This window comes from Cricetulus griseus (assembly GCF_003668045.3).
Source record: "Cricetulus griseus strain 17A/GY chromosome 1 unlocalized genomic scaffold, alternate assembly CriGri-PICRH-1.0 chr1_0, whole genome shotgun sequence".
Taxonomy (NCBI): Eukaryota; Metazoa; Chordata; class Mammalia; order Rodentia; family Cricetidae; genus Cricetulus; species Cricetulus griseus.
The window spans coordinates 247,571,095-247,599,050 of record NW_023276806.1 but is presented as its reverse complement, the minus strand read 5'-3'; the positions used below and the strand labels follow the sequence as shown (position 1 = coordinate 247,599,050).

The window sequence follows — 27,956 nt, the reverse complement described above, 5'->3', positions numbered from 1 at the left end:
GGTTCTTTGAGAAATTCAACAAAATAGACAACTAAACACAGTAGGTGCCTAATCCATGTTTATTCTCTGGGACTCTCAACAGGACTTGGTTCCCCATGGGAGGAGGAGAAGCCACCACCGTCTCCAGGACACTCAGAAGTAGACTGAATCCTGGCTATCACTGTCCCCTTGATCATCGAATTTTCGGATCTGGGCCTTGAGGTGCCTCAGTTTGCCCTTCAGGTAGTGACAGCGAGCCTGCTTATCCAGGAAGCCAGGATCCTGGGGGAACAAGAGTTGAGGAAGTCCTCTTGACACTCTAACCTGAGTTCCTCAAGATGTTCAGCTCCTTTCTTTATAAATTTCAGCTTTCATTACACGGTCTGTCTCAGGACAGGACCAGAGGCCACCAGACAAAGCTCCCCACTCACCGCCCGCTTCTTCTCAAACTCTCTCCGGACCCGAGCTGCCACGTGAGCCTCCTTCTGAAAGGGCAAAGTGGGGAAGGGACTCAGGAGGGAGGGGAGGAGAGGACATGGCTGCGATGGCAGTGCCCACCCGGCAGAGGCGGCCCCGGGGCTGACCTGGCTTCGTGGTGGGGGCAGTGACTTCAGCAGGGCCTCCAGCTGCTGGAGCTTGGCCTGCGTGACGCCCACGTGGTGCTGGAGCTCCGAGAACTCTGCGTGCTGGTCCTGGAACACGGCGGCATAGCGACTCCGGTCCCTCGCGCTGCTCACTGGCGGGTACTTACTACCAGAGGAAGGAAATTGGCCTTTCTTTGCCCATGCTGGGACCCCAACTCAAACTGCCCTCCTTCCTGACCCTTCCGAGTCCCCAGACCCTACGAAGCAGGGAGGGAAGACGAACGCGGTGCCTCAGCAGGCTGAAGCAGGAGGTTCACGCAGGCTAGCCTGCGCTACAAAGCCACACCCCCGCCCCCGCCCGCCCGCACGCTTCCAACAAAAAGCCTCTCACAGCTCATAGTCAGGCACTGGGCTGGGGCGGGGCCCCAGAGCTTTGGAAGGCTTCTGTCCGGGGCCCGGGGCCCGGGCGCCTAGCTCGTCAGCAAACACGATCTTCCGGGGCCTCGTGCGGAGCTCCCCAGGTCCGGGCTGGCACTGCGGCCCACGAGCGCGGGACTCCGGGCTTCGAGACACCAGCGTCTGCGAGGCAGCGTGGATCGTGAAGAGGTGTCAAGAAGTGGGGTACCCCTACCTGGGGGCTCCAAATGTGGCACTCACCCGGGGCTCGGGGCCGGCCGGGTGGGGCTGCGGGCGCGCCCGGGTGGGCATGCGCGGGGCCGCGGCGTTCGGGCGCCCCCCGGCGGCGGGGCGCGAACTGTAAGTAGCGTTGTGGCCTGAGCTCCGGGACCTGGGTCTGCAGGCGGCCGGAGGGCGGCGCGGGCCTCGCCTGGGGGCGGGGCTTGATGGTATTTGCATACAGGACCGCGGTTGGCTGGTCGCGCAACCCAGACTCCACCCCTCAGCCGCGGTCCCCGGAAGGGGGCACGGAAGAGGCGCCGAGGCGTCACCACGCCTTTATTTGCCTGAAGGGACGAGGTTGGCTGCCCGCGGACCGGCCCCGCCCCCGACTCTGAAGCCGGAAGGGCGCGAGGCGGCGGATCCTGGGCGTCACGGGGACCCCGGGTGGGTGGAAGCGACCCCCGCGCCTACCGCCGCCGCCCACGCCACGTCCGCGCGGAATCCCAACCTCCGTCCGCACGTCGGCCTATTGTGCCGCCCTTCGGTGTCACCTGTCCCGGAGCCGCGGGTCCGCCCTGGCTCTGCTGCCGGGGCGCAGCTGTGCAGGAACTGCGTGCGGATCCAGGGCCTGGGCGCCCGGCCGCGGGGCGGGACTAAGGCCGGGGGGCGGGGCCTGCGGGGTGCTGACACCCGATCCGAGTTAGCCTTCTAGGGGCGCTGTCTGGGTTGTTCACTTTCCCATACCTACTTGGAAAAAATGGATAGGTTGCTTGTTTGACCAACTTGGCAGTTTTCTTAGTAACTATTTAAAAAAACAACTTTGTGGCTGTGTGCCTACGAAGAGACCTCCACTTGTTTTGACTAATGCTCCCGTTTGGCTTGGCTGACTGGCCAGAGCGCTCCCGGTAGATCTGCCTGTCTCTGCCCCGAGAACTAGGATCATAGGCTGATGCATGCCACCCCTGGCATTACTGAGGATTTGCGTCCAGGTCTGCATGTAGTGGCATCTTGTGCCACCAGTAGATTTGAGGCACCGCCTTAGGGTGTGGCTTCGGTGTGAGGATATGATCCCTTCTAAGAGGAGGGGCTGCCCTCTGGCTCTTGGGTTGTGGTGTGAGCATCCTGCATCTCTAGGGGCAGAAGCCCCAAGTGGCTATTTGCCTTCACTATGTGTTCCCCAAATATCTGTCATTCTTTATTTGGGCGTCCATGGATTTCCTTGACCTGCCTTCACTTGGCACCCAACGTGGGGCTCAAACCCACAAACCACCACCCCATAACAAGCACTTTTGCAGTGAGCCATTGCCCTATCCCCTAAAAAAAAGCCAGGGTGTGGTGGCACACGCCTTTAATCCCAGCACTTGGGAAGCAGAGGCAGGTGGTGTGTGTGTGTGTGTGTGTGTGTGTGTGTGTGTGTGTGTATATATGCATGCAGGTGAGTGCAGCTGTCTAGAGGCCGGTGTCTGATTCCCTGGAACTTGAGTTTCAGTAAGTATATTTATTCTTATGTACTTCATTTGTGTGTGAGCTCTCCTTCCACAATGTGGCTGAACTGTCTACCACACCTTTCTTTGGCTATTTTGGAGGATAGGGTTAGGGCCCACTATGTTGGCTGGCTTCAGGACAGAACACGTGCTGGCCAACACCACCCTGCAGCCCATGCACCCCAACTCCACTAGCACAGAAGGTGTGAGCTGGCACTGGGCTTTACTTCAGCCGGGGCATGACTCTGATAAACAAGATCATGCTGATGAACACAAAGCACACGACGATGAGCATGGCCCAGAGCAGCCAGTCCACAGACTTCCGCGTGTGCTGCTCCAGCCGCTCAGATTCCATCTTCAGCTTCTCCAGGTTCTGGTCAGCCATCTTGAGAGAGTGTGACAGGGTCTATGGGAGAAGCAGAGACTGTGTCAACAGGACTGAGACCAAGCATGACCTCTCTAGAGTGGCATTCTGTGCCCTCTGCTGGGCGTGCCTCAGCCACCCCGTCCTTGGGCTTCACCAAACTCCTGCTACGCCTGCAAAACACCAGTCATAATGCCCTCTTCTGAAAAGCTTCATCAGTGCCCTGAGGCAGAGGCTGCAGTGTCCCCACACCTGGTTGTCCTTCTTGATGACACTCTGGGCGGCCAGTGTGTTGGTCTTGAGGCTTCTTGCCAGGCCTAGCATCTCCTCCGCCAGCTTTTCCTGGAGGCCCTGGTGCCTCTGGAGGACAAGGTCGAGCTCGGACACCGAATGCTTCTCATCCACAGGTCTGGACCCATTTGCTCTGCAGACCCCACATGTAGGAGTACCCAGGAGTGACAGGTGACATATAGACACTCCCAGGGCACCTTCCCAAGGATCCCAGGGCCCATGAAATCACTTGAAGTTCTGCTCGGGACTCAGTTTCCCTTGCTTTTTTATACTCCGGATACAGCAACCCCTGAAATGTCTTCCACTGGGCAGGGGAGCCCTTGTTGTAGCACCTGGGGGGGGGGGGGACAGCTGCATCCAGCCCCTGCCTTCCCCACCTCAGTGGCCAACATACTCACATGCGCTGCCTCATGTCCATCTCACGCTCTGGAAGCACAAGAGGCAAGGACAAAGTTTGGTTTTCTGTTCCCAAGTCTGCTAGCAGTGTGCTTCTGCTCTGCCTGTGAGCTACTGTGCCCCGGACTCAGCACACTTCAAAGCCCTTCGCAGGGTGTCTCTGAAGAACATATTTCCCGTCCCCAAGCTCCCAGGTCCCTCTCAGTGGCCTAGTGTTGTGCTTGTTGCTGTATCTCCTGGGACACCTCTGTCTCAACCTCCCTTCAAGCATGACTCAGTTGACCCTGGGTGATCTTTTCCAGGGCTAGGAAAGACCAAGGGAGCCAGGCAGGCATGAGGACTGTGGGGTAGCAGGGATAGTGAAGTCCCACCTGGCATGACTCACCTCCAGATGAGTCCTGTGGAGAGAAGGGAGAGGCATGAGGCTATGCACTTTGATGTCCCCTCCCTCCCTCTCTCTCTTCCTCTCTCTGTCTCTCTGCTTTGGGATGACCCATGTAAAGTGCTCTGAAGGACATCATATTCTTTTATAAACTCACCCAAATTCTGCTGGGGAGCCAACTCTGGAGCTTAACCAGACATGGTCCATTCCTTTTTTTTTTCCCCCTTTGGTTTTTTGAGACACGGTTCCTGTCCTGGAACTCACTCTAGACAAGGCTGGTCTCGAACTCACATAGATAAGCGTGCCTCTGCCTCCACCACTGGGGTCTATTCTTTCCATGAACCAAATTCCTATTCCTTTAGCAATGTCTTGAGCACAATACCTTCTCTTGGGAAGCCTTGCTGTGGCCTTCTAGGGTTTCTGGTACTGTGTTCAATCTCTGTCCCTGTACAGACTACTCTGTTGGGGTCCCAAGGATGGTCCCAGGGGCAAGAGAGGAGATCCTACCATGCCCAGCAGCTCACTCCGCATCTCACTGGTGTAACGTGCCCGGGATTGCAAATGGACGGTCTTGGTGGCGGGCACCCGCTCCCTAGCTGTGGTGGGCACGCGACCAGGGGCCAGGAACTGGTTAGCTAGAGCCTTCTCAGAGGAGGAGGTCTGAGGAAACATGGGAAGGAGAAGATAAATCACTGGAGGGCTGTGTCCAGGTCCTGTAGCCACGGGGGCCTGAATGAGGGCTGAGGGGTAGGAGGACAGGCTCACCAATTTCTCAGCCTGCAGCATGCCCTTCAGAAAGTCCACCTTCCGCGAGTACTCGCTGATGACTTCGGAGGCAGGTTTGCTGAAAGGCAGCAAGGGGAGGTCAGCCTGCCACTGCGGACGCGTGGGGGGGGGGCGCGTCTCAGGACCCCACACTCACCTCGCTTGGACCTTCAGGGCCTGCAGCATGTCTTCCAGGGCACCCACATACTGGGAGGGAAGACGGGGTGTCAGCCAGGCCGGGCCCCAAGGTTTCTTTGCAACAATCAGACCAGAAGGCGGGGCGGGGCGGGGCAGAACGGGGAGTCCCGGGCGGGGCGGGGTGGGGCGGGGGCGATCGCTACTGGATTAAGTGTGCACAGAGGTAGCGGCCCCTGTGCAAGGAGGGAGCGAGGCCACCGAGAGAAGTCAGGGGCCCGAGCACCCAGGGGCGGAGCCGCACGTGACGTCAGGGCCTGCAGAAGGGGCGTGGCCAGCCAGGTGGGTCGTCGGCCTCTGGGTCCCGCGGCCTCTGCGGCGGCGTGGGAATCCCTCACCTTCTCCAGACGCCACTCGTTCGGTTCCCGCTTTTCTGCCGCCATCGATTCGCAGCGACACAACAACCGCACCAGGTTCAACTCCAGTCGCGACGTCGCCAGCGGGCGGTGACCGGCCCCTTCCGCCTGCGCCATCTTAGGAGAGGGCGGAAGTGCCTGCGAGGGGCCTTTCCTTTGGGCGATGGTCCCTCCCCTTCGAGGTCCGTCCTGCGAGGCTTGGGACGGAAGTAGAGTTTTGTTTCCAGCCGTGACGCTGTGCCGCGACGGTCCGTGTTGGTCCGTGGTAGATCGTTACCGTCCCAAGAGAGCATCTTTTTTAAATTGTAATTTTGTTCTTTGGCCTTTGGTTTTTTGAGGCAGAATTTCTCTAGCTCAGACGGGCCCGGGGCATCCGATCACGCCTGTGAAGCATTGGTTGACAGGACCGGAAGGGCCACTCTGAAGCTTCCGACCCCCGCGCAACGCTCCCGGGCCGCTGCGTTCCGCTGGCTCGCCACGCCTCCCCGTACCCCTCTCTGGGCTCCACAGCCGGCCCCGGCCTCCGCTTTCTCCCCCCGACCCTGGCCGCCTGCCTCCCGAGCTCTGACCTTTCCATTCTGTAATAAATCATGGTCCACTGCATGAAAATGGAGCTCGCCAGCGAGTCACAATCAAGAGGCTAGGCCCCTGTCTTCCCTAGCTAACAGCAACACTCGTTCATCTTGGGTTGAACTTACTTGGCTACGTGATTTTGCGACGGAGGATGGAAAATGTGGAGTGGAGACTATGCTAGACAGCACAAGATTGTACCTCCCTGAAGAACTTACCAACAGGCAATCCAGGGGACAGGGCTGTCGTGTAGGTTATAAAACATGGAAGGTATTTCTGCCGGTTTTTTTTTTTTTTTTAATTATTGTGTATACACTGTTCTGCCTGCTTGTCAGCCTGCACACCAGAAGAGGGACCAGATCTCTTTATGGATGCTTGTGAGCCACCATGCACTTGCTGGGAATTGAACTCAGGACCTCTAGAAGAGCAGCCAATGCTCTTAACTGCTGAGCCATCTCCCTAGCCCCATCCAGCTTAGTCTACAAAGTGAGTTCCAGGGCAGCCACGATCACACAGAAAGCCCTGTCTCAAAAAACTATATATATTTATATTTAAATATGAATAGATAAATATATATTTAAATCTTAGAAATATCGGATCCCCTGGCTGTGAGGGCCACGTGGTTCTGGGACCTGAGCCTGAGTCCCCTGAAAGAACAGTTAGCACACTTTTTTGTTTTGTTTTTTTTCAAGACATGGTTTCTCTGTGGCTTTGGAGGCTGTCCTGGAACTCACTCTGTAGACCAGGCTGGTCTCGAACTCACAGAGACCTGCCTGCCTCTGCCTCTTGAGTGCTGGGAATCCCTTACCCAGCTCTCCCAGTCTGTTTGGAGGCAGAGGCTCATTATGGAACCCTGATTGGCCTCAAACTTACAGATCCTCTTTTGGGGTTAAAGGCCTGAATGCACCACATTTTGCTTTTCCATTTATCTGTTGCTGTGACTGCATGGCTTTGGGACTGACCCCACTGGTGTCAAATGCACCTAACCCTGAGAAGACTCCTGTGTGGTTTCCTCAGGGGTCCCTTGGCTTTTAGGAGTGGGCAAGGTTTTGCTATGTAGCCTTGGCTGGATTGAAACTCATTATGTAGACCAGGCTGGCCTCAAACTCAGAGATCCATCTGCCTCCACCTTCCAAGTTCTGAAATTACAAGTGTGCATCACCATGAGTAGTCCTTTGGTTTTTAATAAAGACTATCTTACATTCTTAAAATCTTTTATTTAAAAAAAAAAAAGGCAGGTGTAGCGAGTGGTCTGGTCCTACAATCTCAACACTGGATGGAGCCAGCCAGCTCAGGTCCACACATGAACACAGACATAAATTAAAAAACTTTTAAACTAACAAGGGTGAGCTAACATGAGCCATTCCAACACAAAACCAGAAGGCAAGCAGGTTTCACTGGCTGCTGCATGGTCCCAGCAGACACCCCCAGTCCCCAGCCTCAAAATCTGAAGCAGGAAGATGTGCTCTCTGAGCACCAGCAGGCCTGGGAAGCCAAACTACAGCAGCAATTCCCACACCAAGCAGTGCAGGCACAGAAGACCCTACTGGAGCAAATACAACCCTTCATTCGCACGGAGGGCTGTGACTGGCACAACACCCTGGCCCAACCTCCTTTTTGGCTAGATGAGCAGGTCCTTTACCCACCTTTCACAGGTGGCTAGGCGATGCCCTGCTTTGCCTCCCTATGATGTACTAGCATGGGGTTCCATAAAAGGCTGAAACAGCCAGTTCTTTGTGACAGAGTGCACTATGTAGCCCTGGAACTTGATATGTAGACCACACTGGCCTCAAACTCAAGTGCTGAGTTCTCCTGCCTCTGCCTCAGCAGTGTTGGTATTAGAGGCCTAGCCTTTTCTATTTATTTATTTATTTATTTATTTATTTACCTATTACATTCCAATCCCAGTTCTCCCTCCCTCCTCTCCTCCCGTTCATACCGGCACCTCCCATCTGCTTGTTGGAGAGGGTAAGGACCCGCCTAGGAAGTCTACAAAGTCTGTCCCATCATCTCCTTGAGGGAGGACCATCCCTTGTGCCTAGGCTGAGCAAGGTATCTGTCCATATAGAATGGGTTCCACTAAGTCAGTTTGTGCATTAGAGTTAGATCTTGGACTCACTGCCAATGGCCTCATAAATTGCCCCAGCTGTAACAATGTCACCTGTATTCAGAGACTCTAGCTCCATCTTATGCAGGTTCTCCATTTGTCAGACCTGAGTCAGTGATCCCTCACTGGCTTGGGTCAGCTGATTCTGTGGGTTTCCCGTCATGGTCTTGACTCCTTTGTTCCTTGATCGACTTCAGTAGCTTGGCCCAATGGTTAGTTGTGGATTTCTGCCTCTGCTTCCATCTGTTTCTGGAAGAGGGTTCTAGCTTCTCTGGGGTTGTGAATTGTAGGCTGGGTATCTTTTGCTTTGTATCTGGTATCCACTTAAGAGTAATACTGTATCTGTTTGTTTTTTGTTCTTTCCTTTGTTTGTTTGTTTTTTTGTTTTGTTTTTGTTTTTGTTTTTTTCAAGACAGGGCTTCTCTGTGTAGCTTTGGAGCCTCCTGGCACTGGCTCTGTAGACCATGCTGGTCTTTTACAGAGATCTGCCCACCTCTGCCTCCGGAGTGCTGGGATTAAAGTCATATGCTACCAGTGCCTGGCTAACTGTATCTGTCTTTCTGGGTCTGAATTACCTCACTAGGATTTTTGGGGGCGCACACGTGTGTGTGTGTGTGTGTGTGTGTGTGTGTGTGTGTGTGTGTGTGTGTGTGTGTGTGTGTGTGTTCCATCCATTTGCCTGCAAATTTCAGGATGTCATTGTTTCTTACCACTGAGTAGTACTCCATTGTGTAAATGTACCACATTTTCTTTATCAATTCCTCAGTTGAGGGGCATCTAGGTTGTTTCCAAGTTCTGGCTATTATGAATATTGTTGCTATGAACATAGTTGAGCAAATGCCCTTGTGGTTTGAGTGTGCCTCCTTTGGGTATATGCCCAAAAGTGGTATTGCGGGGTCTTGATGTGGGCTGATTCCTAATTTTCTGAGAGATAACCATACTGATTTCCACAGTGGCTGTACAAGTTTCCCACAAGCAATGGAGGAATGTTCCCCTTACTCCACATCTTATTGAGCATAAGCTATAAGCTATCGTCAGTGTTTTTCTTTTGTTTCTTTCTGTTGTTGTTGTTTTGTTTGTGTTGTTTTTCGCGACAGGGCTTCTCTGTAGGTTTTGGACACTGTCCTGGAACTCTCTTTGAAGACCAGACTGGCCTCGAACTCAGAGATCCACCTGCCTCTGCCTCCCGAGTGCTGGGATTAAAAGTGTTGCCCGGCTCATAAGTGTTTTTGATCTTAGCCATTCTGATCAGTGTAAGATGGAATCTCAGTTATTTTGATTTGCATTTCCCTGATGACTGAGGATGCTATAAGCATTTTCTTAGGTGTCTTTTCATGATTTGAGGTTGTTCCATTGAGAATTATCTGTTTAGATCTGTACCCTATTTTTTAAATTGGATTATTTGGTAGTTTGATATCTAGTTTCTTTAGTTCTTTGTATACTTTGGAGATCAGCCCTCTGTCAGGTGTGGGACTGGTGAATATCTTTTCCCATCTATCAGCATCTGTTTTGCTTGCCAACTGGGTCCTTTGTTTTACAGAAGCTTCTCAGTTTCAGGAGGTCCCATTTATTCCTTGTTGCTCTCAGAGTCTGTGCTACTGGTGTTGTATTTAGGAAGTGGTCTCCTGTGCATGAGTTTAAATGTATTTCCCACTTTCTCTTCTATGAGGTGCCTCATGAATGGATTTATATTGAGGTCTTTGATCCATTTGGATTTGAGTTTTGTGCATGGCAATAGATATGAATATCTGCACTCCTCTATATGTTGGCATCCAGTTAGACCAGCACCATTTGTTTAATGTTAATTTTTTTCTATTTTTAGCTTCTTTGTCAAAAATAGGTGTTCATAGGTGTGTGAACTGATATCAGGGTCTTCAATTTGATTCCACTGGTCCACCTGTCTGTTTTTATGCCAGTACCAACCTGTTTTCATAATACAGCTTGAAGTCAGGGATGGTGATGCCCCCAGAAGATCCTTTATTGTACAGGGTTGTTTGGGCTATCCTGGGTTTTTTGTTTTTCCATTTAAGTTGAGAATTGTTCTTTCAAGGTCTGTGAAGAACTGTGCTGGGATTTCGATGGGGATTTCGTTGAAACTGTAGATTGCTTTTGGTAGGGTTGCCATTTTTACTATGTTGATCCTATCTATCCAAGAGCATGGGAGATCTTTCCATTTTCTGGTATCTTCTTTAATTTCTTGCTTTAAAGACTTAAAGTTCTTGTCATACAGGTCTTTCACTTGTTTGGTTATAGTTACCCCAAGATATTTTATGTTGTTTGTTGCTATTGTAAAGGGTGATGTTTATCTGACTTCTTTCTTAGAGCATTTTATCATCTGTATATAGCAGGGCTATTGATTTTTTTTTTTAGTTAATCTTGTATCCTGCCACTTTACTGAAGATGTTTTTCAGCTGTAGTAGTTCTCTGCTAAAATTTTTGTGGTTACTTATATAAACTATCATATCATCAGCTAATAGTAAGAGTTTGAGATCTTTTCCAATTTGTATTCCCTTGATCCCCTAGTATTTCTTACTGCTCTATCTAGAACTTTCAGTACTATGTTGAACAGAGAGAGTGGACATCCTTGTCTTGTTCCTGATTTCAGTGGGATCAATTTGAGTTTCTCTCCATTTAGTTTGGTGCTGGCTGTTGGCTTACTGTATATTGTGTTTATCATGTTTAGATATGTTCCTCTTACCCCTGATCTCTCCAAGATCTTTATCATGAAGGGATGTTGAATTTTGTCGAAGGCTTTTTCAGCATCTAGTGAGGTGATCATGTGGTTTTTTCTTTCGGTTTATGTGGTAGGTTACATTGACGGATTTTCATATGTTGAACCATCCTGGAATCTCTGGGATGAATCCTACTTGGTCTTGGTGGATGAATTTTCTGATGTGTTGGATTCGGTTTGCCAGTATTTTATTGAGTAATTTTGCATCAATGTTCATGAGGGAAACTAGTCTGTAATTTTTTTTTTTTTGAGACAGGGTTTCTCTGTAGCTTTTGGAGCCTGTCCTGGAACTAGCTCTTGTAGACCAGGCTGGTCTTGAACTCACAGGGATCTGTAATTCTTAATTGTGTCTTTGTATGATTTGGATAACTGTAGCCTTGTAAGAAGAGTTTGGCAATGTTCCTTCTGTTTCTATTGTGTGGAATAATTTGAGGAGTATTGGTATTAGTTCTTCTTTGAACATCTGGTAGAATTCTGCACTGAAACTATCTGACCCTAGGGTTTTTTTTTTTTTGGTTAGGAGACTATTGATAACTGTTTCTATTTCCTAGGGGTTATAGGTGTATTTAAGTTATTTATCTGACTATTTGACTGAATTTTGGTATGTGGTACTTATCTAGGAAATTGTCCATCTCCTTAAAGTTTTCCAATTTTGTGGAGTAAAGGTTTCGGAAGTATGACCTGATGATTCTCTGGATTTCCTCAGTGTCTGTGTTATGTCCCTCTTTTCATTTCTGATTTTGTTAATTTGGATATTCTCTTTCTGCCTTTTGATTAGTTTGGATAAAGGATTGTCTATTTTGTTGAATTTCTCAAAGAAACAACTCTCACCAATTCTTTGCATTGTTTTCTTTGTTTCTATTTTATTGGTTTCATCCCTCAATTTAACTATTTCTTACTGTCTACTCCTTCTGGGTGAGTTTGCTTCTTTTTGTTCTAGCACTTTCAGTTGTTCTGTTAATTCACTAGTGTGGGATTTTTCCAGCTTCTTCATGTAGGCATTTAGTGTTATGATCTTTCCGCTCAGCACTGCCTTCATTGTGTCTCATAAGTTTGGGTATATTGTGAGGTCATTTTCATTACATTTTAGGAAATCTTTAATTTCTTTATTTCTTCCTTGGCCCAGTGGTGGTTCAGTTGATCATTGTTCAATTTCCATTTGTGTGCTTTCTGAAATTAATGTTTCTGTTGAATTTTAACTTAGAGCTGTGGTGATCCATAGGGTACAGGGGTTTATTCAATTTTTTTGTATCTGTTGAGGTTTGCTTTGTTATCAAGTATGTAGTCTATTTTAGAGAAGGTACCTATTCCATGAGGTACTGAGAAGGTGTATTCTCTTATGTTTGGGTGGAATGTTCTATAGATGTCTGTCAAGTTCATTTGAGTCATAACATCTATTAGTTCCCTTATTTCTCTGCTAAACATCTGTCTGTGGTAGACCTGTCCAGTGGTGAGAGTGGGGTGTTAAAGTCTCCCACTATTAGTTTGTGGGGCTTAATTTGTGATTTAAGCTTTAGTAATGTTTCTTTTACAGATGCAGGAGCCCTTGTTTGGGGCATAGATGTTTAGAAATGAGATTTCCTCTTGATGGATTTTTCCTGTGATGAATATGAAATGTCCTTCTTTATCTTTTTTGATTGATTTTAGTTTTGATCGATTTTAGTCTATTTTGTTAGATGTTAGGATAGCTACACCAGCTTGTTTCTTAGGTTCATTTTGATTACTCTGAGGTAACGTCTGTTTTTGAGGTTGAGGTGTGTTTCTTGTATTGGTTAGTTGAAAACATTTGTATTAATGGATATTAATGACCAGAGATTGCTGGTTCCTGTTATTTTTGATTTTGATGGTGGCATTGTGTATTTAATTCAATTCTTTTGGATTTGCTGCTGTAAGCTTCATCTATTTCCTGTGCTCTTGTGAACATAGTTGACTTCCTAGGGTTGGCATTTGCCTTCTAGTACTTTCTGTAAGGCTGGGTTTGTGGACAGGTATTGTTTAAATTTGGTTTTATCGTGGAATATCTTGTTTTCCCCTTCTATGGTTATTGAAGACATTGTTGGGTAAAATAGTCTGGGCTGGCATCCGTGATCCCTTAGTGTCTGCATAACATCTATTCAGGACCTTCTGGCTTTCGTTGTTTCCAGTGAGAAATCAGGTGTAATTCTGATAGGTCTGCCTTTATATGTTGCTTGGCCTTTTTCCTTTGCAGCTCTTAGTATTCTTTATTTTGTATCTTTTTTTTTTTTTTTTGGTCCAGACTATTTGGTGTTCTATAAGCTTCTTGTACTTTCATTGGCACATCCTTTTTTAGGTGGGGTAAGTTTTCTTCTGTGATTTTGTTGAATATATTTCCTGTGCCTTTGAGTTGGACTTCTCCTTCTTCTATACCTATTATTCTTAGGTTGGTAAGATTTCTTGGATTTAACATTTTCTTTGACTGATGAATCTATTTCCTGTATTGTATCTCAACGCTTGAAATTCTCTCTTCCATCTCTTGTACTGTTGTTTATGTTTGTATTTGTAGTTCCTGATCCCAGATTTTCCATTTCCAGAATTCCCTCAGTTTGTATTTTATTGCCTCTATTTCAGATTTTAAGTCTTGAATCATTTCCTTCACTTGTTTGATTGCTTTTTCTTGGTTTTCTTTAAGGGATTTGTTGCAATCTTCCAATTTTTTGTCTTCTCCCGTTAAGGAAATTTTTCATCTCCTCTTTAAGGGTAACAATTAATGTTGTTTCCTTCTGCTTCATCTGTGTCGGGATGTTCAGGTCTCGATGTTGTAACACCACGATTCCAGTGGTGCCATAATGCTCGTTATATGTTGAGTGTGTTCTCACCTCGTTGTCAAGGCATCTCCTCCTCCAGTCAGTACAGGTGGAGCTTGAGCTTCAGGGGTCTCTCTTTCTCCAGTTGGTACAGTTGGGGACTATGGCTCCACTGAACACTCCTTCACGTGCAAGCAGAGCAGAGCCTCGGGTGATTGCTCCTCCTGGTAGAAGTGGACCCAAGGCTCAGTCGATTGCTTCTCAAGGTGCAGGTGTGGCCACAGCTCTGGTGACTGTTCCTCTAGGTGTAGGTAGGGCTGAGGTTCCAGTGGTCGCTGTAGCAGTGGGGTATCTCAAACCGAGAAATAGCAGTGGATGCTGGCTTGGACACAGGTGCTCTTTCACAGAGGAACTTCTTTCAAAAGCTTCTGGGGGCTATAGCTGTCATTACTCCTGGCAGTCACTCCCTGCTCCCAGTCCAGGGGCTCAGTTCTCCCTCTGACGCTGCTCCTGGGTGGTGGCTAGGGCTCCCTCTGAGGCTGCTGGCAATTTTGTTTTTAGTGGGTAATGTGCATAGATAATCATGCTTGGCTTTTTTTTTTTCCAAAACAAAAACCAAATTTATTCAGCAGACATTTTATTTTAAATCCTATAAATCAGGACCACCACAATTTCAGACACTCCGTTGTGAAGTGTATGTCAATAGCTACATCTGGAGGATGAACAAGCATTGAATCTTTTTTTAAAAAAATGGTTTAGCTACTTAAAGTTTGGAAGTGGCACCTCAAAGGGCACCCTCAAGTTTCACAAGGGGAAAAGCCTGCGATTTCTCCTCCTGGAGTCACATTTTAAAAACGGTTTCAGTCATTCACAAAGAACTAGCAGGTGAGGAAGCAGGAGAGAGCCCCTGGGATTCAGCAAAGGATTCAAAACAGGACAGGAAAAGTGTGTCCGAGGCTTTCATCCAACCCCCCACGCAGCACAAATAACGAAGGTTGCAGAGGACAGGGGGTTGTTCATGGCCATTTCTGCCGAGAGTGGTGTAGCAGGAGTAGTTCTGGAAAGCCTTCACGGCCCTGTGGCTTGCGTGTCCTCGGGAGACTCCAAGCGGTGGCAAAGCAGACAGTTCTGCACTTGGATCAAGAAAAAGACTTAAAAAAAAAAAAAAAAAAAAAAAAAAAGGCACCGCGGTTAGCTCTCCCAAGAAGCCCACAACACCCCATTCACAACCAACCCGACCTCGAGTCAAAGTTGGCAAGGTCAAGTCATTTACAAGTACACATTTAAATTCAGCTGTCCCCACCTCTGAGAATTGACCAACCGGGTCTCATCATCCCCTTCGCTATAAGAGAAAGCAGGTGACCCAACTGCCAAGCCTTAACATTCTTCACCCGGAACCTCTCCAATCTGCAACTGCAGCACCACATTCAAGAAATAACGACACCGTGCATTCCTACTATTCGTTGTCAGGTATTGTTAGAGAGCCCTCCAGATTCCCGCGCCTGCGAGCACGATGTCCCCAGGACTGTCAGGTCCAAGTCCATCAAGTAGCTGCCACAGCTCCCCCGGTATATCCAGCTCCTCGGCTGCTCAGTCGAGTCCGTATTCTCTAACGGGCTGCAGCCCGTGGGGTGGACGGGGCTTCAGCTCCTCTGCCTCCTCCGGGACCCGGGTTTGAGCCGGGCACCCGAGGGCTGCAGGGTCACTGAGTCCGGCCCGCTTCGGCCACCCACGGACCCCGGGGCACCACCTCCTCGATGAGGGTTGCGGAGAGCACGAGCCGCGGCAGGAGCCGGGCGGGCGGGTCGTCCAGGGCGCGCGCGCTGCACCTGGGGCCCACCCCCGCCCCGCCCCTCCCGGCCCCGCCCACCCCTGCACCAGCAGCGCAGCCACGACCCGCGGGGGGCCCCGGGGCAGCACTCGGCCAGGCCAGGCCGTCGTGCGCCGCGTCCAGCTGCTGCGTCTCGCTGATCTGGGCCATGAGCCGGTCCACGTCGACGGAGCCGCCCAGAGCCACCGACTGCGGCTGCAGGAGGAAGCTGTCGTCGCCGTCCTCCCCCTCCGGCACGGCATGGCGCCCGGGCCCCCCGCGGCTGTGCGGGCTTCGCTGGCCACTCAGCTGCCCGCGGGCTCGGCGGGCCGCGGCTGGGGCGAGAGCAGAGCGGAAGCCGGAGGCCACTGGCACTGCGCCTTCCAGACGCGGGAGCCCCATGCTTGGCTTGCTTATTTTGAGACTTGGCTCAAATATATCTATCTGTCCTGGTTATTTAAAAAAAAAAAAAAACTCATTTACTGTATACACAGTGTTCTGACTGCATGCATGCTTGTACGCCAGAGAAGGGCACCTGATCTCATTATAGATTATGTATTATTATAGTTGTGAGCCACCATGTGGTTGCTGGGAATTGAACTCCGGACCTATGGAAGAAAAGCCAATGCTCTTAACCTCTGAGCCATTTCTCCAGCTCCTGCCCTGGTTAGTTTTATGTCAACTCGAAACAAGCTAGAGTCATCGGAGAGGGAGTGGGAAACCTCAATTGAAACCATGTCTTTATGAAATGGAGCCATAGGCAGGCCTGTGGGCATTTTCTTAACTAGTAATTGGTGGGGACAGCTCAGTTCATAACTAGTGTTTCCATCCTGGGCTGGTGGTCCTGGGTGCTGTAAGAAAGCAGGCTGAGCATGCCAGGGGAAAGCAAGGCAGCAAGCAGCATCCTCCATGGCCTATGTATCAGCTCCTACCTACAGGTCCCTGTCCAGCTTGAATTCCTTTCCTGGCTTCTTTCATAAGCCAAATAAACCCTTTCCCCAAAATTGCTTTTTTTGTCATGGTGTTTCATCAAAGCAATAGGAATAGCCCAGGCTAGCTGTGAACTCTGATGCTGAGATTCTCAGTGTGTGGTTAATCTCACCAATCATATGGGGTTCCATCAATCCAGGAACAAACCTCAGGGCATGTCCATGAGGGACGCCTAGGTTTAGGTTACTCTGAGCCTCCAGCTGCCATGCTTGCCCTTCTATCATAGATGATGACTCGAATCATGAGCCTAAACAAACTCTTCCTTAAGTTGCATTTGTTAGGCATTTTGCCAACCCAATGAAAAGTGGTTAACAGTTGTATGTCATATGCCAGACTTCTCTACCTACCACCTTTGTGTAGAGGGTGGAGCTGCCAAGAGGTGAGGATGCAGGGTAGATCAGGAGAGTTGTGGTAGGGGTGGAGCAGCAGAGAGGTTTAAAAGACATATTCCGAAGCACCGCCTAGTGGCTCACAAACAACTGTAGCTCCAGCTTGAGGGAATTCAGGGACACACACACACACACACACACACACACACACACACTGATAGCAGACACACCAGCAGCTAGTGGGTACAGGTCAGAGCCAGCAGCATTCCAGCCTGAGCATCTGGAGCAGAGGCTCTGGACTCTGAGGGGTGAATGACTTTTCACAGGAGTTACATTTCAGATATTCTGCATATGATACTTCTGATTAAAAAACAACAGCAAAATTAGTTACGAAATAGCAACAAAATGAATTTTATGGCTGGGGTCACCACATGAACTGTATTAAGGGGTCACAGCATTCAGAGGGTTGAGAATCACATTGCTTTAGAGCCAACAGCCTCCAAAATCAGCAAGGCCCAGCTCTGGGGGCTGGGACTTGAGCTGTGAGCTTCTGGACAGGCCAGTCTCCCATGCATCAGGTAGTCAGGACCCTCATGGGAAACTGGAGTGGAGTGGACTCCCCCCCCTTTTTTTATTATTAATTCAAGTTAGGGAACAGGCTTGTTTCACATGTAAGTCCCCTCTCCCTCTCCCTCTCCTCCATCCCTCCTCCCCCACCTCCAACCTACCCCCCACCCCATCCACCCACCACTCCCCAGGCAGGGTAGGACCCCCAACAGGGGCTCTGCAAAGTCCACCAAATCTTTCTGTGCTGGGTCTAGGCCCCTCCTCATGTGTCCAGAGACACAGCGCATCCCTTCACGTGGGATGGGCTCTCAAAGTCCCCACACACACACACACCAGACACCAGGGATGGAGTGGACTTTTTATGGCACAGAGCAAACTAGTTCTCAACTCCAGATCCTCTTGCCTTCAGTTCCTGAGTGTGGGACTAGGTGTGCCACCAGGAGCAGCCTGAAGGGAAATGTGTGTGTGTGCATGCACACGGGCTGGAGGAAAATGTCAAACGTCCTGCTCTATTACTTTGTTTTATTCCCTTGAGACAGAACCACACCAGCTTTTACAAGAGTGCTGGCATTTGAACTCAGATTCTCAGTGTTCTGAGCTGTCTGTCTCCCAAGCCCCTAATGGGAATTTTTTTTTTTTTTCCTTTTGGTTTTTCGAGAGACAGGGTTTCTCCGTGGCTTTGGAGGCTGTCCCGTCTAGCTCTTGTAGACCAGGCTGGTCTCGAACTCACAGAGGTCCGCCTGCCTCTGCCTCCTGAGTGCTGGGATTAAAGGCGTGCGCCACCAACGCCCAGCAGGGAATTTCATACATTTTAATACACTTGCTTTTTAAAAGAATTTTATGTATGTTAAGTATATGGGTGCACCATCTGTGTGGCTGGTCTACGAGGCCAGAAGAGGGTGCCCAATCCCTTGGATCTAATTGAAGATGTTTGTGAGGTCCTTGTTGATGCTGGGAACCAAAGCAAGAGCTCCTTATGGCAGAGTGTCTCCAGGCCCTGGAGCACCTGTTTTGCCTGAGACCCACCACTTGAAGGTAGGTGGGTATCTCTCACCTGATCAATAGTTCCCAGTTCCAGGCTATGGATGCTCAGCCTGGACTGGCCTCTGCAGGTGCCAGTCTAAGGGCCCCAGCCTCTTGATGGAATGAGGTCTGGATGACCCTTTCTTTCTCTAGCCAAAACATCCTGCTTCAGCTCCTGGGTACAGACTGTAAATGGCAGCTCTTGCTTCATTCCCACCTTGGGGAAGGAGAACTCAGGCAGTACTGGCTGGTGGCTCAGGCAGGCCCTTCTTCAGACAGGACCCCACCTACTCAGCAAGGTCACACCAACACGTCTCAAGCACTTTTATTTTGCACCTCCTGTGGAGCTTCCTTGGGCCTGACATACACATATAAAATAACAGTTTGGTCCTCCATTAAGGCTGTTATGACTTAAAAGTTATGTAAACCACGAACGGAGAAACAGTTACTAAGTACAAAAGGCCACTGCTGTGCAGATTGGGGCTCCAGCCTCCACACCACACAGAGCCAGTGCCCGCCTCATCCTTCTGGGCGCTTTTCATTCTGGATCCTTCTCAGAGAGCGGAAAGCCAGCTCCGCAGCTGGGGCACCCAGATCTAGGGTTCTAGGACATGCAGACTGTCTGTCATGGTTGTCAGCCATTGGCCTGGCTGGAGTTGGGGGGCAGGCAGTAGGTAGGGGGGTCCGAGTACCTGCGTTTGGCCCCAGGAAGTCTGACATCGTGGTCCAGGGATTCCAGGGTGCCCTGTGACATCAATTCAGCCCCGGGGGCGATGTATACAGAATGTACCTGGTCCTGTCGGCGGGCGGGCGGCTCTCGGCGCCTCACGGGAACAGTGGCCTCCCGGAGAGCAGGTGCCCAGCTGGTCAGGTGCAAGGACAGGCCCGGGGGGAGCTTGATGTTGGCCATGGGCATGATGGGGGTCCTCCGGGTGGTCTTCACTCTGACCGTGACGAAGGATGTCGGCCTTCGGCGTGGAGGGGCGGCGGCCGCGGGGAGGGGGTTCAGGGTGGGCACACTGGGGCAGGGGAGAGCAGGTACGGGGGGCCCTTGGAGAGACAGACTCGGGGTTACTGCAGCGGGGGCGTGGGTGGACTCCCACCCTGGGCCTGCCACAGCTGGGAGGGTTGTAGAATGCCACTTTCACACTGACCTTCCACAGCCCCCCGGACGCCCCTCTCCTCCAAGAGGCTCTCAGTGCTGGCCGACGTCTCTGAGTCCAGGTTCTCCTCGTCAGAGCCCCGAGGGTCCAGTTCTGGCAGCCGGTATGCGATGTCCTCCCTGAGGGTGGGGTGGGGGCACCATGTCCAAGGCCATTCCCGCCAAGAGAAGACCCCCAAGAAGTGGTCCTGCTCCTCCCTCATGCCAAGCACAGCGGTCAATGATGCCCTTAGCATCTGCCCCCCAACCCCTCAGTTTGGCCTGAGGCTGCCAGCCTGGACTAAGTGAGTGTCAGCGGAACAGGCACAGGACACTTGCTTTTCTTCCTTGATGGACTGGATCCGTTCCATGAGCATCTCCTTCTCTCTGTCCTCGTCGCCGCCTGCAGCCTCCTCAGGGAGCGCCTCCAGCTCCTCTAAGCTGCTGTCCTGTGCCACTGGGGTCCTGGGGATTTTGGCCTGAAACATGTTAAGAGGCAGATCTGATCCAGCCCTGGAGGGTAGAGCTCAGGGTGTGAGCAGAGCTTAGTGTTTCCTTGAAGTTGGGGGGCAGCAGTACTAGGTTAGTTGTGAGGTAGACCCACTCCAGGGCTCTGTGCCTAGAGTTACGCAGGAATCTAGTGGGGACCAGGGACCAGTGCACTTCCAGGAGGTTAGGACATGCTCTATGCTATCGCCAAGACTACCCAGCGTGCACCTAGAGACATGCAGCCCGGCCCACACCATGCGTACATACCCGGACCCCCTCATAGGGAGACGAAAACCCCAGTTTGAGAGGCCATGGCTGGGGAAGAGATAACACAGGTGAACAAGTGTGCTAAGCCTGCCACACAGGCACTGGTGGGATGGGACCAGCAGCTGGCAGCAGGGTGAAGCCCCCAGGCTCCCATGGAGCTGAGGACCTGGCCCTCTCCCAGCACCAGGGTGGGCGCTTCCATGACATGATTGCTGCACATTGTGTTCAGGCGAGAAAGAGACCAGGCCAGGTTCATGTCTGGGCAACTGAGGGACAACCTATGTCTGATTAAGTGGAGGTAGCCATTTGGTGAAGGTAAGACTTTGCCATACTAGCCTATGAGGCCATGACCTATGGCTTTTTTTTTTTTTTTTTTTTTTTTTTTTTGGTTTTTCGAGACAGAGTTTCACTGTGTAGCCCTGGCTCTGTAGACCAGGCTGGCTTTGAACTCAGAGATCTGCCTGCCTCTGCCTCCCGAGTGCTGGGATTAAAGCCGTGTGCCACCCCCCCCCCAACCCTATGACCTACAGCTTAAACCCCGCCCCAGCCACACTAGCCCAGTCCCCAGGCCAGCACTCACAGCATTTTGCCGCAACAGGGAGAGCCTGCGGAATGCAATGCTCTCAGCTGCCTCCAGCTGGTTGATCTCCTCCATCTTCATCTTGTACTTCCTCATCTGTTCTTTGATGAGCATCTCCACACACCTGTGCAGGCACACTGTCAGTTCCTGTCCAGTGGCTGGGGAAAGCAGTTCCAGAGAGCCAGCAGGGCCAAGACCCTAGGACACCTTGTCACCTCAGGAGGCTTACTTTGCCTCTCTGAACTTGAGATTCCTGTCACTGCTCTCTGACAGCACCCAGGGCAGGGGGCAAAAAGTTGGTGCAGGTTGGCAAGAACAGAACCCCAGTCACCAGTATGGTTGAACTACTTTTGTGACAGAAAAGGACAGGGTTCAGAAAGGCCAGCAGCCTGCCCAGAGTCAGCGTGCACCTGTCTAACAGCTACAAGGCTCACTCAGTGGTCAGCAACAGGGGGACTCAGCTCAAACCCACACCCGTGAGAAGGCTAGTCCCCAGGCTAAAGACCACAGTCAGACTCCCTGCTATGACCAGACAGCACAGGAAGGCAGCCTGTCTGTCCAGCCACCCTCTCCCCCCCCCAGTGGTTTTTGGCTCCTTTCTCACCCACAACACTTTGTTGGAAGCCAGGAGCATGGCTGAGGAACACAGAGGGCTCTTCCTCAGCTATACCTTAAGAAACCTGCCAAGAGTAACAGGGCAAAAAAAGTCCTCTCCTGCAGGTCTTTATTTTTCACTGGGGTGGGGGGGTAGGGCTAGGAGATGGAACCGAGGTCCTCATGCATGCCAAGCAAGAGCTCTACCAGAGCCACAATGCAGCCCTTCAGAGTCCTGAAGAAAATGATGGAAAACTGCCTGTTCACCCAGAGGTGGACACACTGCTCCATGGCCGCCTTTCCCCTTCAGGGTTAGGGACCTCACTGCTTGAATGCTTCTCAAGGGACCAAGTGAGATCTCCCTGAACAGGGAGATCTGTGGTTGTGCTCTCCTCCTGTGGAACCCAGTTCCACTCACTTCAAACCTACCTTTTGTTAAACATTAGGTTTTAGTTGAAACCATGTGCTTATGGCAGTACACACTGAGCAGGGAGGCCCTGGCAAGCCTGAGTGTGTTCACTGGGGACACATGGAACCCTTCTTAGCATCACAGAAAAGGAAAAGATATGTGTGCGTGTGTGTGGCAGGAGGGGAGGGAAGGCTGCTGAAGAAACCTAAGGGGTCACTGGAAAGATAGCTCAGAAGGCAATAGTGTTTGCTGCAAAGCCAAAAGACCCAGTTTTTTTAACCCTCAGACCTACATGGAAGAGAAGAACCAACTCCTGAATGAGGCATAGTATGTGTGCCCTCCCCCCAAAAATAATTAAAAGAGAAACTTTGTGTCTTGGCTGGGAATTCTGTCTGACAGTCCCTGGGAAGCTGGTCTGCGCTTACTCTCCAAGCAACCATGATGGAGGCTATGCAGGTTTTGAATGAGCTCTCTTTCATGTTGGATTCTGGAGACAGAGTCATGCTGTAGCTGGCCTGGAACTCCAGAGTCTCCTGTCTCAGCCTCCCCACTGGAGGATGATGGACATCCCAGCCGCCTGGGCGGTGCTGGGTCTGAGCACTCACGTGGTAATCTTCAGTACATCCTTCATGCTGGTCAGGGGGTCTGAGTTGTCAGGGCAGCGTAGCAGGCAGGGTGCGAAGATGATGGCCAGAGCTCCTGGTGACATGCGGTTCACATCCTCAAGTAGGGCTACCCTGTAGGGCCAACAGTTAGGGGATACCCCTCTTGCACCCTTCCCTGACCCCAACACCAGGTTCATGTCTTGGGATTAGTGGCCAGGACATGCAGTGGGGTCACAGAGCACAACAGTCTTGGCTCCTGGGGGGGGGGGCACTTGCTTGACAAGGTGGAAGATGAGCCTCTCCAGAGAGGTGTGGTTGGCCTCAGGCAGGTGGTCCAGGACTGCATAGATGGCAACTAGCTGTTCCTGCTTCTCCGGAAGCTCTAGGGAGGCCAGGGTCATATCAGTCCTGGGTGGCACCAACCATGACCAGTCCTCCTTCCCCATGCATTTGGGGTACACCAAGGCCCTCTATGTGGGGCCTAGGTCCAGAGGGAAACAACCAACACAAACTGTGGGCCCCAGCGGGAGCAGGACATGCTCTGTGGCTTACCAACAGCCCTGAGGAAGTCTCCATACTGGGCAAAGGTCATGAGGGGCTCGGGCAGCTCCCGTAGCCACTGCTTCAGGACCCCGGTGATAGCATGGATGGGGAAGTCTTCCAGCTTGACTGCAGCAGGATCTGCAGGACAGGGACAGGAGAGCAGTGTAGGGGTGCTGACCCGAGGGCCCTGTTAGGGTGCGTGCTCCCAGGGTCCTACCTGTCTGCAGTGCCTGCCGTAGTTCCCGTGTCCGGTTGGCAGCACCTGATTTGCGGTAGAGGCCCTCGGTATACAAGCCGTGCATCTCTACATGTTCTAGAAGCTTCTCCAGCACGATGGGCACAGAAGCCTTGTCACTGGTTAGACTGTCCACACACACACCAAAGTGGCCTGGCTCGGCACCCGGATCACTCTACAGTCGGGGTGGAGAGTCAGGCCTGGGGGCCATTGTCCCCAAGCCCCCTCCACCCCTCCCTGCCCACTCTTTTCTTGAAGGGATGCTGGGGGTGATCCTGGGAGGGGTGCTGGAGGGTACTGGGCTTCTGGGCTCCCTCCATGTAGCACCCATAGACTGGATGGCCCTTCTTGGGGAAAAGGTGCCCTAGTCCCACAGTCCCGACAAGACTGGGCTTTATTTCTTGTTGTACCACAAACTTGGAACCCCAACACCTTCATGCACAGTTGAGGGCCTCCCTCTGCCAAGTCCAGGACTCTTCAGCAGGGGTCAGGAGCCTGGCTGGGAGTCTCAGTACTGAGAACAGACATGTATCCTACAGGGGAACCTGAGGCCACAGACCTCCTGCCTCCTCCCTGGCTTAATGTTCTAGAAAGTGCCAGGTTTGGCTTGCTCACCTTCCTCCTTCCTGTGTAGGAGCAGTAGCTCTGAATCTTGTGCACACATTTTTTGTGGCAGGTCATCTTGCACACTAAGGGGCCAGAGCAGAGAGGTTACAGAGGACTCCAGGTTCCTGAGAACACCCACTCACTTTCTGGGGACTTTGACTTTGACTGCATTCTAAACCACACAGGTCTACCCTGATCTCATCAGAAGATGGGTGGGTGGTAACTGGTGGTCAGAAGCAGGGCCCTAGGCCTTGGTCATACAGGAAGTACCCTTGGGACTTCTGACAATGGCCGAATAATATTCTTTCTTCAACCACGCCAATCCCTAGACTGTGATGTCAGCTAAAATCTAGGGGGTCGGATCAGCACTGTCAAGGTGCAGATGCCTCTGTGTGTGTGTGTGTGTGTGTGTGTGTGTGTGTGTGTGTGTGTTGGAGGTGGGGTCTCCAAGTCCTGAGTGTGTGTGTGTGTGTGTGTGTGTGTGTGTGTGTGTGTGTGTGTGTGTGTGTTGGAGGTGGGGTCTCCAAGTCCTGAGCCCAGAGGTGCTAATGAGACCCAGGACACCAAGTCAGGAGGTCAGCTAGGCCCTGCCTTGGCCACCCTCTGACTGCACAACCAGTCAGCTCTGGGTTACATTGTGCACTGACATGCCTTAGAGGAACAAATGGGGTCTGTCAAGTGCTGGAGAGGGATGATGGGTGAAATTATGTACCAAGGTACAGAGGAAGGGCCCCATGACTGTCACGTTACCCGCCTCTGTGTGCGTGTGTGAGCATGTGCATGTGTTGAGAGGAGACCTGTGAAGAGTGGGCAAGGGGACAAGGAAGGTGGCAGAGGTTGGGCACTCATGTGGCCAGGACAGGGTGGGGCTCACCACTGCACAGCAGAGCCTTGTCCATGAGCCAGATGTAGGAGAGACACTGCTCACATGACTGTGGAATGTTCACCTGGTAGCTGGCAAACACATGTCCATTGTGCTCCTGGACCTGGGGTGGGAAGGGGTGGAAGGGTCAGGCTAAGCGGGTGCCCTTGCTGCTGCTGTCTCAGCAGGGGCCCTTGCCATGGCTCTGAGCGCTAGGTCAGGGCTGCACAAAATGAACATATCGGCCTGAACAGACATGAGTGGACTAGCATACACACGGCTACTCATAGCATGCCCCCCACAGGACCACTCACTACACTACACACACACACACACACACACACACACACACACACACACAGACGCAGGCATGTACGCACAACTACTGTCATCACTCTCACACACATGACTACTCACAGCACGCTCCTGTTTCCGCTTCTTCTTCTGGGCTTTGCTCTGCTGAGACAGAGAGATGAAGCCGTGTGGGGATGACTGTTCAGTCAGCCTGACTGTCCCCTAGGAACATCCCTGTCCTCAGAAAAGAGGTGAGGAGGAAGCTTGGGAACACCATGGTCCTCCACACCTGGTTGCAGCTTAAGGCACCCTAACACCCACAGCCTGCCCAACATAGCAGCATCCAGGTCACGGCTGACCAGGGAGATGATGGTGCCACAGCTGGTGAGGTTGCGAGGATGAGGATGTGCCGGGGTGGTGGGCAACGCCGGGGAGAAATGTGTGTGTGAATAAATGTAAGGAGCGGAGCCAGGAAGATATGGGGGAGACACAGCCAGCTGTTGCACAGGGAGGACCCAGGACAGGATGGGGACTGTGAGGGTGGAGCCACCTACCTTAGCTGGCTCAAAGTCGGTCTTGGTGTAGCTGCGGGTGAACTCATCCAGCAGTGACTGGAAGACGTTGAGGACCAGGTTGGTGTCCTTCTCCCCACGCTCAGCAGCTAGGTTGTTGACAACAATCTGGTAGTTCTCCATGAGGTCCTTGTAGCCTACATGGATCTTTCCGTTCTGTAGGAACATGACAAGGTGTCCCCATGACCCAGCAAAGGGATGTGTAGTAGGGCTGGGGAAGGTGTGGGCAGATGGGGTGGGTCCACGCACAGGCACAGAGTACATGGTCTTAATGTTGCTCCTAAACCGCTCGGTGGCCTCGATGAACAAGCTCTCAATGGGTGTCTTCTGTGAGCGAAGGTCGTTCACCTGCAAGGAGAGGATGGTCAGGGTTGCTCGCACTTAATCAGTGCCAGCCATGAGACCCAAGGCATCTAGAAGCCTCTAAACAGAACACCGACTGGACAGGTGGCCAAGAAGACCTGGCCCCCAGGTCATCAACACAGGAGTGGGCAAGCCTGGGGCTCCTGTCCTACACAGCCTAAAGGGCATCATGCATGACCGCCACAGGCCTGGTTCTGTGGGGGTTCCCAATGCTTGGATGGAACCAAGGGCCTCAGGCAGGTGAGGCAAGCACTGTCCTACTCAGCCAAACTCTAATTCTTCAGAGAATATTTTTTTGGAATAGTTTGGCTTGGAACTTGCAATCCTCTTGCTTCAGCTTCCCAAGGCCAGTGGCAACTTCGGCTATAGACTCCAGGCAGGAAGCAACAGAGGCCTGCACACCCTATCAGCATTCCGTAGCCCTCCGCCTAAAGCCCTCGGGACAGAACAAGAGTGGAGCATGGCTTCCCCACACATCCCAGGACAGGACTCACTAACGGTTACAACATATATATTGACTGTACGTGAGAAGAATACAATGGACACATGTTACTCTAGAACATATGATGGGTTATGCAGAGAACGGCAGACTTTAGATGCAGAATTTACAACTTCCTTTACAAAACAAAGCAAAACAAGACAAACAAACAAAAACACTTTAGGGGCTAGGGAGATGGCTCAGGGTTTAAAAACACTGGCTGTTCTTCCAGAGGACCTGGGTTCCCTTCCCAGCACCCACATGGCAGCAGTTCACAGCCACCTGTAAACTTCAGCTCCAAGGAATTTGATGCCCTCATCTGGCCTCTGTGGGCACTGCATGCATGTGGTGCACATACACACATGCAGGCAAGATATCCATACACTTTTTAATTTAAAGAAGTTTGTGTGTGTACACATATACATGCCACAGCATGTATGGAGGCCAGAGGATAAGCTGTGGAAATTGGTTCTGTCTTCCAATGTTCAAGTTGGCATCAAACTCAGGCCATCAGGGTTGGCAGCAAGCACCTTCACACGTAGCAGTCACGTAGTAGGTCCTACTCCGCTTTCTTTATGTAGATCTGGTCATGTGCCCAGCGGCGTCTTGAGCTCAGTTCTCCTTAAGTGCTGCAGAGAGGTGCCTCCTATGCTCAGCACCCCTGGAATCTTTTGTATTGTTTAGTCCCAGTGCTGGGGCGGAGCCCAGGCCTCTGGTCTAGTCTGGGGATAGCTAACAACAGGCACCCTGGAGGCAGCTCACCTTATTGAGCAGGAACTCATCGAGAAATTTGAGCTCATTGGCGTTGGTGATCTTTCGGAACACTGACTCACGCCACTTCTCTGACACTGTGATCTGGCCGACCTTGCGGTTTCGGTTCTTTTTCCCTTTCAGGGGCTTTTCGCCTGCGGCATGGCGGTGCTGCTGGCTAGAAAGTGCTGCAGGGATGTGAGACAGCCATAGGCAAGGTCAGAAATGGGCACCCAGGTGCACACCTAGATCCACACCATGATCCCCAGGCCAAGCCCAAGCCCAGGGCTCAGACTGGGACCTTACAGCCGTGGGCATGGCCAGGCAGCTGACCCTGGAAGTCATGGGAAACCAACCTTCGAGACTCTTCTTGGTGGGGGCTTCCTGTGCCACCTGCCCTCCGCTGCCCTCTGCCTCCTCCACGCTGCCCTCCAGGCTGGGCTTCTTATCCTTGACTTTGTGTAGGAACAGTCGCTTAAAGGCTGATCTGCAGGAGACAAGTATTTGTTTAATTTTAAGTTTTTATTAATGGGTATGCCTGTGTCTGTGGGTGTCTGCCATGTGGGTGCAGTACCTTTGGGAGCCAAAGGAGGGTGTAGGATCCCTTTGGGTGGTGGGTCACCAGACATGGGTGCTGGGAACCCAATTTGTGTCCTCTGGAAGCGGGACAGATGCTCTTAGTCACTAAGCCATCTCTCTTGTGCCATATTTTTCCCCCAAGACAGGGTTTCTCTGTGTAACTGCCCTGGCCTTCCTGGTAGTCTCTTTGTAGACCAGGCTGGCATTGAACTCACAGAGATAAACCTGCCTCTGCCTCCTGAGTGCTGGGATTAAAGGTGTGTGCCACCACTGCCTGGCTAGT

The 27,956-nt window shown here is 51.5% G+C and overlaps 3 protein-coding genes across 26 annotated transcripts in view; all 3 read right to left on the bottom strand.

The window, feature by feature from the left end:
- Window positions 1-40: 40 nt before the first annotated feature.
- Ocel1 (occludin/ELL domain containing 1) lies at window positions 41-1,845 on the bottom strand. Its single transcript, XM_027394826.2, has 5 exons — window positions 1,221-1,845; window positions 955-1,142; window positions 564-729; window positions 411-464; window positions 41-261 (listed from the first exon to the last, which is right to left on the bottom strand). Exons 1-5 carry the CDS (start codon window positions 1,416-1,418, stop codon window positions 133-135), a joined length of 735 nt encoding a protein of 244 aa, XP_027250627.1. The 5' UTR covers window positions 1,419-1,845; the 3' UTR covers window positions 41-132.
- Window positions 1,846-2,869: 1,024 nt separating this feature from the next.
- Window positions 2,870-5,818, bottom strand: Use1 (unconventional SNARE in the ER 1). The gene is made up of 8 exons (XM_027394825.2): window positions 5,397-5,818; window positions 5,021-5,070; window positions 4,864-4,942; window positions 4,606-4,758; window positions 4,102-4,114; window positions 3,719-3,746; window positions 3,282-3,453; window positions 2,870-3,071 (listed from the first exon to the last, which is right to left on the bottom strand). The coding sequence occupies exons 1-8, from the start codon at window positions 5,529-5,531 to the stop codon at window positions 2,889-2,891; spliced, it is 813 nt and encodes a 270-aa protein (XP_027250626.1). The 5' UTR covers window positions 5,532-5,818; the 3' UTR covers window positions 2,870-2,888.
- A 12,797-nt stretch (window positions 5,819-18,615) lies between these two features.
- Myo9b (myosin IXB) overlaps window positions 18,616-27,956 on the bottom strand; it is an 87,809-nt gene continuing 78,468 nt past the window's right edge. For 15 of the 24 annotated variants that reach the window (XM_027394837.2, XM_027394828.2, XM_027394841.2 and 12 more), the window contains 16 exons: window positions 27,451-27,581; window positions 27,107-27,282; window positions 25,753-25,851; window positions 25,486-25,659; window positions 25,055-25,153; window positions 24,650-24,761; window positions 23,785-23,858; window positions 23,152-23,344; window positions 22,944-23,072; window positions 22,668-22,773; window positions 22,392-22,523; window positions 20,784-20,907; window positions 20,204-20,251; window positions 19,787-19,926; window positions 19,461-19,588; window positions 18,616-19,356 (listed from right to left, as the gene is read on the bottom strand). In XM_027394837.2, coding sequence (XP_027250638.1) covers window positions 18,941-19,356; window positions 19,461-19,588; window positions 19,787-19,926; window positions 20,204-20,251; window positions 20,784-20,907; window positions 22,392-22,523; window positions 22,668-22,773; window positions 22,944-23,072; window positions 23,152-23,344; window positions 23,785-23,858; window positions 24,650-24,761; window positions 25,055-25,153; window positions 25,486-25,659; window positions 25,753-25,851; window positions 27,107-27,282; window positions 27,451-27,581 — 2,281 coding nt within the window. In that variant the 3' untranslated portion in view covers window positions 18,616-18,940. The remainder of the gene's footprint in view (window positions 19,357-19,460; window positions 19,589-19,786; window positions 19,927-20,203; window positions 20,252-20,783; window positions 20,908-22,391; window positions 22,524-22,667; window positions 22,774-22,943; window positions 23,073-23,151; window positions 23,345-23,784; window positions 23,859-24,649; window positions 24,762-25,054; window positions 25,154-25,485; window positions 25,660-25,752; window positions 25,852-27,106; window positions 27,283-27,450; window positions 27,582-27,956) is intronic. The other 9 variants (XM_027394835.2, XM_027394836.2, XM_027394845.2 and 6 more) reach the window with 4 other exon arrangements.

What these genes read in the sequence shown, in the direction of transcription:
- Ocel1 (XM_027394826.2), bottom strand. Translation starts at nt 1,418, where the DNA reads ATGCAAATACCATCAAGCCCCGCCCCCAGGCGAGGCCCGCGCCGCCCT. An exon ending in TGCCCCCACCACGAAGCCAG is followed by an intron (nt 465 to 563) that starts GTCAGCCCCGGG and finishes TTGCCCTTTCAG; the next exon opens with AAGGAGGCTCACGTGGCAGC. An exon ending in AGTTTGAGAAGAAGCGGGCG is followed by an intron (nt 262 to 410) that starts GTGAGTGGGGAG and finishes TTGTTCCCCCAG; the next exon opens with GATCCTGGCTTCCTGGATAA.
- Use1 (XM_027394825.2), bottom strand. Translation starts at nt 5,531, where the DNA reads ATGGCGCAGGCGGAAGGGGCCGGTCACCGCCCGCTGGCGACGTCGCGA. An exon ending in ATGGACATGAGGCAGCGCAT is followed by an intron (nt 3,454 to 3,718) that starts GTGAGTATGTTG and finishes TGGGGTCTGCAG; the next exon opens with AGCAAATGGGTCCAGACCTG. An exon ending in TCATCAAGAAGGACAACCAG is followed by an intron (nt 3,072 to 3,281) that starts GTGTGGGGACAC and finishes CTTCTCCCATAG; the next exon opens with ACCCTGTCACACTCTCTCAA.